Source organism: Equus asinus, chromosome 8, assembly GCF_041296235.1.
Source record: "Equus asinus isolate D_3611 breed Donkey chromosome 8, EquAss-T2T_v2, whole genome shotgun sequence".
NCBI classification, from domain to species: domain Eukaryota; kingdom Metazoa; phylum Chordata; class Mammalia; order Perissodactyla; family Equidae; genus Equus; species Equus asinus.
Genome location: NC_091797.1, coordinates 31,922,322 through 31,933,965, shown reverse-complemented (window position 1 = coordinate 31,933,965; position 11,644 = coordinate 31,922,322). Strand labels below are relative to the sequence as shown.

Genomic DNA, 11,644 nt, shown 5'->3' with positions numbered 1-11,644 from the left:
TCCCAACAGTGTCCAATCTCTGGTCATATTTGAGATGGTAGGGACTAGGAAGCTGTACCCCCCTTACAGTCCACTGTTTCCAGGAACCACTAGCCATGTTCCAAGGTGTAGCTTTCCATCCCTCTCCAGCATTGGGAGTGTTGAAATCCAGAGTTTCTACTCTGATGTTCTCTAAATATAGTACAATGCCGGGGATCCCAAGCTCTTGGGCTGAGTGGCCATACGGGAGTCTAGGACACTAGAGAAGCCTGAAGCAAGGAAGCTTCTTACGTGAAGCTCTGCCACTCAATCCTGCCAAGACTCAGGCATTCTCCATAGCCTGACAATTTACCTTCTCTTTAGATGATTTGTTGTCCCTTAAATAAACTCCCCAGCTGTCACAGCACAGAGGCATGTCTGTCATTAACTCTCACTGTAGGGAGTTGGGACTGATACTATTCTCACTAATGTGTTTCAGGTATACCCCTTTTTAGAGCTTGGATTGGGACGGTAGAGTCTGGGAGTGATTGCCCAACATTCTCAACTCGATTTTTTGTTTTTATTTGGCTGTGTGATTATTTGATTAAGAACTTTACTTTTTTAAAAAAAAATTAGTTTATTGAGGTCATATTGGCAAAGGAAACTAAACTTTACTTTTTTATCTAATGAATGAAGTGTTTCCTTTCCTGAGCCCTTTACAAGAGTCCTTCCCTTGGCAACAGATGTGTCATCTCCAAGAATTTTTCTGATTGGCTGAAGCTCAATTGATTTGAATTTTACTCGGTCAGACGCTATCACACCCTACACTCTCTTTTCTTTTATTCTTGTCTGTGCTGTCCCATTCTTAACCTCTGCTGACCCCCATCAAAGCACCCAAGAAGAAAATGACCATAAGTGGAGTCCCTATGCTGGGACTTTTCATCACAGCTGTCCTGATGAGCTTTGAGGAATCACGGGCTATTAAAGGTAAGTGCTGAGAGAATCAAAACCAGGGACAACAAGGTCTGAGAGGACTGGAGAATGAACTGTCGACACTTGCAAGACAATCTTTAGAGTGAAGAAAAGTGTGACAGGTGTTATGTGGGTCTAAATCTAAAAGTACAATAAATTGTAGTTCGAAGAGCTTTCTCCTCACCACGGATTGAAGTAAGTCTAATTTACTTTAGAGGGGCAAAGCTGAGATGTATGTTGATTACTACCACTGACTTTGAGATAAGTCAGACTTGAGGGGGAAATATTTTCTGACAGGCATTAACAAGCTACCTCTCCAGGCTTTAATTTTTTTTTTCCGGAAAATTAGGAAAATTAAAAACCTCACATAATTTTGTGAGGATTAAATGAGAAAAAGCATGAGGAGTTCTTGGCACCTATTCTTAGCTGAAAACATGGTAGTTATTTTTTTGGTGTGAGAATCCTGTCAGCATATTTTGAGCACAGACATTTTATTGAAGATCAGTAGGAACGAAAGTCACCAAAAAGCAATAATCTACCCAAGGGAGGGGGAAGGACGGGTACGCTGATATGAATTGCACTTAATTTACTGCCTCTTGGGACAGTGATAGTCCCCCACTACAGTGGATCTTACCATGATCTTTGGTTACTATTACTAAGTGATATCCCCAAGAGAGTAGAAAAATGGGTAAAGTGGAGAGTCTGCTATTCTGTCATCTCCAGAGCAAACTGTTGTGAAAAAATATTCTTCACTCAGAGTGATCCCTACAGAGGGTGGCAGGTAGACTGGAAATAAATAAAGTAATAACCCAGCTTCAAGACCCATGATGGTGACTGTAGGTTTCTATTGCCTGGAAAGAGCTATATATGGGGATGCATACCGGGAAAGACAGAGGCTATTCCCATGGAATGGAAAGGAGCAGCCAGAATGTGTGTGTGTGTGTGTGTGTGTGCACGTGCATAGTTGCAAATGCTAAATAAATCCCTGGCTTTATCAATATACAGTCAGACTTTAAAATTCTTCTCCCATCTACATACACCACAGAGACTGAATGCTCTCCAATTGTAGCTTTCTTTTTTCAAGTTAATTATTCTCTTAGTATAGATTATTCTTAGTATCAACCATAATAGAATATGTCCCATGATGATAGTCTCAATTTAAGGCATGTTAAGATACAAGGGCACTTTGCTGAGATAAATCCAAATATAATCCTTCTCACAGAGGTATCCGTGGTGTGGGTGTGGATCCAGGAAAGTGGGTGCTCTACCACACTGCAAGGTCACAATCTTAATTTTCTGGAGACCTCAGGTCCTAGTTATATTTTCCATGGGTCTAGTCCTTAAATGCAAAGCAATTTCTGACCCTAAAATACTTGTTATAAGCCTAATGATATACCAAGAAATTACTTACTTTGTCTCATTTAATCTTAAAAACAAATCCAGGATGGAAGCAAAACCACGGAAGAATTATAATAGGATAACTGCTTATAATCTACTAATCTAGGTAAAATAATCTACTCAAAATCACTAGGTAAGTGAGTAGCCAAGTAAGAATTCAATATTTAATTTGATTCTAGAGTTCAGAACCCAGCCTTTTAAACAGTTTCCCTCTTCTTAGAGTTACAATGCTCTGAGAGATGCCCTGGGGTTCTGGCTGAAGTGTATTCAATGCCTGGGCAAAGAGAGTGAGAGACCTTTCTCTTTTAGGAGCTGCTGCCAGATTTCTCAAGAAGGAATCATTTCTCAGCTAGTAACATGGAGCTAAAAGCAGTTTCACAAGACTCTGGGTTTTTTAGACATCATTCCTTTCAACCCACCCTCTCCAACACTGCCCCTTTGCCTCTCCCCTCCCAGCTCTGTTTAGCACAGGTGTCCTTTACCCAGGCCTCACCTTCCCACTCATCCCTACTCTCCATTACTCCTCCATTCCACTTGGTACTATCAGTTTCCACTGTCCTCTGCCCACATGTTTGTGCCTCACATCCTGGGTTCTTCTTCATCTCCTTCTCCTGCTTCTCATCATAGTTCCCTTTCCTGCCTTTTCAGAGGATCACGTGATCATCCAGGCTGAGTTCTATCTGAACCCTGGCGACTCAGGAGAGTTTATGTTTGACTTTGATGGTGATGAGATTTTTCATGTGGATATGGACAAGAAGGAGACGGTCTGGCGGCTTGAAGAATTTGGACGTTTTGCCAGCTTTGAGGCTCAGGGTGCTTTGGCCAATATAGCTGTGGACAAAGCTAACCTGGAGAACATGATGAAGCGCTCCAACAACACTCCAAACACCAATGGTACCTCTCTGCTGCACTCCTAGGCATGGGAATCACAGCATTCAGATAGATACTTCAGCTCCTTGTGTTATGTTATTGTGACTAACTTTCCCTCCTGGGGCCTAACTTTGCCATAAGCAAGTCCCAGATTCTCATGCTACAGGCCCAGGAACTTAATGAGTTTGTTCCCTTCTTGATGTACTCACATCTTGTCTTTGCCATCCACAGTCACTCCCAAAGTCATTGCCCTGAATCCGTGCTGGCAGAGCCAGGAATGAGGTCCTTGGATATCCTATATCTCAATATTGGTTCCAGTTCATGGGGGAGGGTATCAGAGATACATATCTAAGACTGTGGCATAGATTCTCAGGGCACAATTTCAACTGCTTTTTCAGCTTTAGTGGGAGGGAGGGGGCAAGCCTAAGCAGGGAAGGCTAATTTCTGTCCTGTGTCCCCCAGTACCTCCAGAGGTGACCGTGCTCCCAAACAAGCCTGTGGAACTGGGAGAGCCCAACGTTCTCATCTGTTTCGTCGACAAGTTCTCCCCACCAGTGATCGATGTCACGTGGCTTAAAAATGGAAAACCTGTCACCACGGGAGTGTCAGAGACAGTCTTCCTGCCCAGGGATGACCAACTTTTCCGCAAGTTCCACTATCTCCCCTTCTTGCCCTCAACTGAGGATGTTTATGACTGCAAGGTGGAGCATTGGGGTTTGGATGAGCCTCTTCTCAAGCACTGGGGTATGGACCATTCTTCAATCTCCTTTCTTTTATGGTTTCCTCCTTTGAAACACATGTCTGGTCCTTTGGAACTCTAAGTCCCCTGTTTCATAACAATGGCTGCAATTCCTATTCCTTGTCTTCTCTCATTAACCAGCTTCCTCTACTCTCTAATCTGTAATTCTCTTACTTCATCATTCTGTCTCCCTCTTATTTAATTGACTAATAACTATTCTTTTATCTAAGTACCCTACATTTGGTCCTAAGTGCTATTCCCTACCACATTTGTTACTTCTGTATTGTTTTCTTCTTACCCAGAGTTTGAAGCGCCAACTCCCCTCTCAGAGACAACAGAGAATGTGGTGTGTGGCCTGGGCCTGGTTGTGGGTCTGGTAGGAATCATTGTTGGGACCATCTTCATCATCAAGGGTGTGCGCAAAGGCAATGCTGTTGAACGCCGAGGGCCTCTGTGAGGCATCTGCAGGTGGGTTTGATGTGGTCAAAGGAAGACACATATGGAGTTATCCAAGGGAAAGAAACAGAGCAGGGAAAAGGATATGTGATGGCTTTAAGGGAAAAAGATAGGAAAATTCATGGCTCTTGATTTATCTTTTCTAGGACAGAATCAGACGTTAACATTTTCTAGTATTCCAAAGCTTCCAGGTCCCTCATCCATCCTTTTCCATACATGTGTACCTAGACCACATCTTCAGTCTTGGAAATTATCTCCAGTACCTAAGATCATTGTTTTACATTAAAATACTGAGTCCAGTGATCTAGGAAAGTCAGCTTCAAGATTTGGGCACTTCCTGGCTTATATTTCCTGAGGCAGACCATCAGTTCAGAAGAATTTCCAGAGCTTGAATCTTTTTGGGTTAGGGTAGATTCATTGCATGAAATGGAAATCTCTTGGAGGTCAATGCCTGTTTTTGCTCCTCCAATCTGAAAAGTGGTGCCAGAGTTCTAAGAGAAGGTAAAGCATGGTCTGCTCATTCATGCTCACTTGGAGAGTAGGGTATATCAGTTCATGTTGAAAAGGCGATATTTACCAGAGATCAGATGAATATTAAGAGACCTTTCCAAAGTCAAAGGTTTAAGGGAGGAAAGGAAGGAATCCGAAGGAAAGAGCTCAAAATATTCATCTTAAATTCTTTAGTAACCATGTGTGTCCTTCTACAGGTAATGGCCTTGGAGAGAAGATCAATGAAGAAACTTCTGTTTTACTAGCCTTATAACCTGACAATACTCCAATTGTTCACTTCAGTGAAGACAACCATTCTTCAGCCTTCCAGCCCTTTAGCTACTTGAAGAGTGTTGATGCCTCCATATGCAGCTCTCTCCTCTGTCTGTTGCCCCTTCTTGTATCTGTTTTCCCTCCATTTCCCACTATCTTTTTATTATCACCATGTAATACCTCTGGAATAGACCCCACAGGATCCTTCCTCTGCTATGGAACCTTTTGAACATTCTATGGGGAAATCTTCTGTATGCTTATTGCTTGGAGTTTCTTCAAACTGTGACTGTGATTGTTTTGAATACAATAAACTACTAGATGGGTCTTAGGAGGAGTTTTTCATGTCTGAGCCAGTTCTTCATGGGGGCTAGGGAATATATGTGATCCCTCCATCCTGAAATATCTCAATGTTGAATGTATCTTATAAGCTCTGTGACTAATCAGAAATATCCATGTTACTTAGGGCTTGGTTTCATTCAGAGGATCTGCAAGCAATCCAGTTGCTGTGGTCCAGTCCTCATCAGGAATATCCTATAGTGGGGTTTATTAGTTGGGAGATTTCAACTTAGCAACGGATTCGGAATCTGGTTTTGGTTCTTAAGCCTCCAAGTCAACAAGATCTCCTGATCTTCAGTAGAGTGAATCTCAAACATTAGGGTTCAGCATCTGATAACGGGTGAGACAGATGGTAGGGAGCAGACGGGGAGAAGAATAATGGAGCAGGATCCATATACATTACAGGATTTATATATCAGCATCACCCATTCTAGACTTAATGAGGGATGGGATTGGACACTAAGTATTGGCATTACCTATTTCATTAATATAGTCTTGGATGCCTGTTTCATTACCAGGAGAAGAGTCTGGCTTATTCTTGGAAACTTCTTGTATTTGGAGATGTGTCCTTGAGTGGAAATACTGAGTAAAGCATTGGTGGTGGGTGGGATATGGCATTAAAATGGGAAGAAAGAATGTTTGAAGCACGGTGAGCTATTGCTCATTTATCTGTGAGACTATGACTTGATATTTATTTCTAAAATGATTACCAGAACCTATCCCAAGCCATAAAGATTAATTATCCATGACAGTGTGGTAGGCTAGCAAATAATGCTGTTGAAATGAATTAGACTTGGGCTTCATCTTCGCTCTATAATTTACTAGATATGTATTCGCTGGTATCTTAACTCAGTTTTTCCTGATTCTTATGAAAATACTGATGCTAATTTTTAGCACATTGAGTTATTATGAGAATTAAAAATGCAAGCAAAGTAATTAGGTTCCACACTTAGTGATAATAATATTGCAAAAATTATAAATTCCATTATTTTTCTTCAAAATTTCTGTAGCCTGATGAAAAAAATCTGAGAGAAGCAAAACAAAACAAGCACAAACCAAGGCAGCATGACCTTGAAGGGTAGCAGGATGTGCTACCCCAAAAGATGCCTCTTTGGCAAAAGGATTCTTTTCAGCTGATGAGATGGTGTTAGATAATAGAATTGCTTTAGATTACTTCTGTGCTGAGCAAGGAGGAGTATGTGCCATAGGAAATAGCTCCTACTGTGCCTGGATCAATACTTCTGGTACTGCAGTAACTCTTCATACAAGAAATTAACAAACAAGCCACTTGACTCAAAGAGATTGATGCCTCTTCAGGTACGTTCTTTGATTTATTTAGTGCCACTGCCAACTGGTTTGGTTCAGGGGGAACCTGGCTAAGAAGCATATTTCTGTCTGTTGGTATTATCCTCCTGATAGTCCTCATTGTAGTCTTCCTGGTGGCCTGTGTTCTCCTAAGCGTCGTGTTTACAGCCAAAGCAGTACATTAGATGATCTCACTTGGAGAAACAAAAAGAAGATGAACAATGAGATGAACAGCAAAAACCTTCCATGAACTCGACATCATAACCTATAAATAAGTTTCACAGCTAAACAAGAACAACTTAACCGTGATGGTGACTGAGAGTGGTGTCAATAACAAATTTTTGGTTATCCTCTCAAAAATGTCAGACAACTGATATATTATTAGTAACTACTGTCCATAGCTTACATTTTGGTTCATTCTTTGTGTCATACAGTTCTATGGGTATCCACCATTACAGTATCTCACAAAATAATTTCACTGACCTAAAAATTCCCTGGGTGTTCCCTCATTCGTCCCTCTGCTCCTCCCCCTGAATCCCTGACAACCTCTGATCTTCTTATTGTCTTTATAGTTTTACCTTTTACAGAATATCATATAATTGGAACCATATAGTAAGTGGCTTTTTCAGCCTAAGATAATTCTTTCACTTAGCTTTTAAGATTTTTCTCTTTTATGCTTTCTCTATGTCTTTTCATAGCTTAATAGCTTATTTCTTTTTGTCACTGAATAATGCTCCATTGTGTGGATGTATCACAGTTTGTTTATCCATTCATCCTGAAGGACATCTTGCTTGCTTCCAAATTTTGGCAATTATGAATAAAACTACTATAAACATTCTTATGCAAGTTTTTCTGTGGACATAAGTTTTAAACTCATTTGAGTAAATACCTGGGAGCATGATTGCTGGATCATATGGCAAGAGTATGTTTAGCTTTGTAAGAAACCACCAGAGTGTCGTCCAAAGTGACTATACCATTTTGCATTACCACCAGCAACAAATGAGAAGCCCTATTGAACTGCATCATTGTGCATTTGGTGTTGTGAGGGTTCTGCGTTATAGCTAGAAAGCCAATTTTTAAAAAATTTTTATTTTGAAGTAATTATAGATTCACAAGAAGTTGCAAAGATGGTACAGAGAGATCCTGTGTACCCCTTCACCTAGTTTCCCCAAATGTTTATATCTTAAGAAACTGTAGTAAAATATCAAAACCAGGAAACTGACGTTGGTACGTGTGTTTATAGTTCTATACCGATGTTTGATCATATTTGTAGATTTGTGTAATCACCACCACAATCATGCACAGAACCATTCCATTACTACAGAGATCTCTTTCATGCTCCCCTTTATGGTTACAACCATTTCCCTTCAGACACCATCACCCTCCATCTGACAACCACTAATCTGTTCTCCATCTTTACAGTTTTGTCATTTCAGGAATGTTAGGTAATATGGAATCATATGGTATGTGACTTTTTGAAATTGGCATTTTTTACTCAGAATAATGCCCTTGAGATCCATCCAAGTTGTTGGGTATATCAATAGTTTGTTCTTTTCTTTATTGCTGAGTAAGATTCCATGGTATGGAGGTACCACAGTTTGTTCAACTATTCACCTATTGACGGGCATTTTGGTTGTTTCTAGTTTGGGACTATTACAAATAAAGCTGCCATGAACTTTTGTGTAAGATTATTGTGCGAACATGAGTTTCCATTTCTCTGGCAATAAGGCCCGGAAATATGATTACTGGATCATGTGGTAAGAGTATGTTTATTTTTTAAAGAAACTGCCAAACTATTTTCCAGAGATTCAGTATCATTTCACAGTGTATGAGAGATCCAGTTTGTTTGCATTCTCACCAGCATTTTGCATTGTCAGTATTTTATGTTTTAGCTGTTTTACTAGATATTAAACTTAATGGGTAGTATCATGCTCTTAATTTGCATTTCCTTAGCGGCTAGTGATGTTGAATATTACTCAGTGTGCTTATGTTTTTGGTGAGGAAGATTCTCCCTGAGTTAACATCTGTGCCCATCTTCCTCTAGTTTGTATATTGGATGCTGCCACAGCATGGCTGACGAAGAGTATGCAAATTCCGCTCCCAGGATCTGAACTCGCAAATCTGGGGCTGCTGAAGTGGAGCACATGAACTTAACCACTATGCCACTGGCCCGGCCCCCAATTCAGTGTGCTTATTTTTTAATATGAAGTTTTTTTGTTTGTTTGTTTGGTTTTTTTCCCCCAGCAATTTTATTGAGATCATAATGGTTTATAACATTGTGTGATTTGGGGGGTACATTATTAATTATCAATTTCTGAATACACTTCATAGTGTTCATCCCAAGTAGTCTAACTTTTGTCCATCACCATACATATGTGCCCCTTTATGCCTTTTGTGCACTCCCAAACCTCCTTCCCCTCTAGTAACCACTAATTTGTCCTCTTTATCCATGTAGTTGTTATCTTCCACATATGAGTGAAATCATGCAGTATTTGTCTTTCTCTGTTTTGCTTATTTTGCTTAACATCATACCCACAAGTTCCATCCTTCTTGTTGCAAATGGGACAATTTTGTCTTTTTGTATGGCTGAGTAGTATTCCACTGTATATATATACCACATCTTTTTATCCATTCATCTGTAGAAGGGCACTTGGATTGCTTCCACGTCTTGGCTATTGTGAATAATGGTGCAATGAGCACAGAGGTGCATAAATCTCTTTGGATCATTGATTTGAAGTTCTTTGGATAAATACCCAGTAGTGGGAGGTTTTGATAGTCCTTTACATATTTTAGATATATACCTTTATGGTACTTGGAGTGTGCAAATATTTTCTGTGTTGCTTATCTTTTCATCCTCTTAAAAGGATATTTTGCAGAACAAAAATTTTTAATTTCAATAAAAAGCAATTTACTGATGTTTTTCTCTTATGGATCACGCTTTTGGTGTCATGTCTAAGAACTCGTCAACAGGCCCTAAATTCCAAAGTTTTCCTCCTGAGTTTTCTTCTAAAAGTTTTATATTTTACATTTAAATTTGCCATCTATTTCAAGTTAATTTTTGCATAAAATGTGAGAGTTGGTCTAGTTTCTTTTTTTCTCTTTCTTTTCTTCTTTTTTTTTCTTTTGCCTATGAATATTCACTTGCTCTAGCACGATAGCTTGAAAAAACAAAACTATCTTCCATTCAGTTGCTTTGCACATTTGTCAAAAGTGAGTTGGTGTGGTTCTATTTCTAGATCGTGTATACTGTTCCATCAGTCCATGTATCCATCCCTCCACAATACCCATCATTTTCATCAGTCTTGACTACTGTAGCGACATAAAAGTCCTAAATTTGGTTAGAGTAATTCTTCAATTTTATTTTTCTCTATCACATTTGTTTTATCTATTCTAAGTTCTTTACTTGTTCACATAAATTTTAGAAAACTTTGTCTACAACTATTAAAAATTTGCTGGAATTTGGATTGAAATCACATTAATACCAGGATATCAATTTGGGGAATAATTGACATTTTTACTCTGCTCAGTTTTTAGCTGAGGAATATGGTAAATGTCTCCATTTATTTAGATGTTTGATTTCTTTCATCAGTATGCCAGCATACAAGTACATGTTCTGTTAGAGTTTTATTTAAGTTTTCTTTTTTTGAGTGATTGTAAATGGTATTTATTTTTAATTTTTGTTTTATGTCTTTATTGCCATATATATAAATACAAATCAATTAGTTTGGTTGATCTTGAGTTCTGCAATCTTGATGAACTCATTAATTCCAGAAGGCTTTTTGGGGGCGGTATCCTTGGTATTTTTCATGTAGACCATCACACCGACTGAGGATAGGAATGGTTTTATTTCTTCGTTTCTGATCTGCATGTGTTCTGACCACATCCTCTTCATGCTGTCGATGAAGGAGGGGTCCCCCACCCTAAATAGTAATAGATGGCTGAACACACAACATGTGAAATAGACAGATGAGACTGACAGCAGTTTATCACATAAACTCACAGCCTGAGGGAGGAGGACACTGCATTCCATGTAGGGCCACATGAGGGTTGCACTCAGAAACACAGTGAACCAGAAGGGGCAGTGAGACTGTGAGAGGCAGGTAGCAATAAGGGGGTGAGGTCTTGCTGGTTCCCACGAGAGGATGTTATTGGTTTGTTTGAATAGTTCCATGGGCTGGCAGGGAACTGAGCCCTTAGGTTGAGGATCAAGTGGAGTGCAGCTGCTCAGGCTGACAGGGGAAGTTGCTGGGTGGGGGAACATACCTGGTGAAAGCAGGAGAACTCACAGCCAGGTCTTTGGGGCCCTTTGAGCTTTGTGGATGTTATGGCAGCACTTGAAATTTCAGATCTCACAATATAGCGTGCCATTTATTTTTTCTTGTTTTATTGTGTTGGCTAGGACTTCTGTTACTTTGTTAAGTAAGAGTGGTGAGAGCAGAAGAGGGAAAAACATTCAGTCTTTTACAAAGTGTGATGTTAGCTGTAGAAATTTTGTAGAAGTTATTTACTAAAGTGAGGAAGTCTTCCTCTATTCCCGCTTTTTGGATGGCTTTTATTAAGAAAGAGTGTTGAGAGGCTGGCCCTGCGGCCAAGTGGTTAAGTTCGCGTGCTGCACTGTGGGGGCCCAGGGTTTCACCACTTCAGATCCTGGGCATGGACATGGCACCACTCATCAGGCCATGCTGAGGCAGCATCCCACATGCCACAACTAGAAGGACCCACATCTAAAAATATACAACTATATACTGGGAGAATTTGGGGAGAAAAAGGAAAAATAAAATCTTTAAATAAAAAAAAAGAAAGTGTTGAATTTTGTCAAATGCTTTTCTTTGTTAATTGATGTGATCA

General features: G+C 39.8%; 1 protein-coding gene across 1 annotated transcript; it reads left to right on the top strand.

Annotated features, from left to right (window-relative positions):
• Nucleotides 1-639: 639 nt before the first annotated feature.
• On the top strand, nucleotides 640-5,489 carry LOC106827315 (mamu class II histocompatibility antigen, DR alpha chain). The gene is made up of 5 exons (XM_014835087.3): nucleotides 640-945; nucleotides 2,977-3,222; nucleotides 3,661-3,942; nucleotides 4,240-4,405; nucleotides 5,101-5,489. The coding sequence occupies exons 1-4, from the start codon at nucleotides 864-866 to the stop codon at nucleotides 4,392-4,394; spliced, it is 765 nt and encodes a 254-aa protein (XP_014690573.3). The 5' UTR covers nucleotides 640-863; the 3' UTR covers nucleotides 4,395-4,405; nucleotides 5,101-5,489.
• Nucleotides 5,490-11,644: the final 6,155 nt, after the last annotated feature.

What these genes read in the sequence shown, in the direction of transcription:
- LOC106827315 (XM_014835087.3), top strand. Translation starts at nt 864, where the DNA reads ATGACCATAAGTGGAGTCCCTATGCTGGGACTTTTCATCACAGCTGTC. An exon ending in GGAATCACGGGCTATTAAAG is followed by an intron (nt 946 to 2,976) that starts GTAAGTGCTGAG and finishes CTGCCTTTTCAG; the next exon opens with AGGATCACGTGATCATCCAG. An exon ending in GCCTCTTCTCAAGCACTGGG is followed by an intron (nt 3,943 to 4,239) that starts GTATGGACCATT and finishes CTTCTTACCCAG; the next exon opens with AGTTTGAAGCGCCAACTCCC.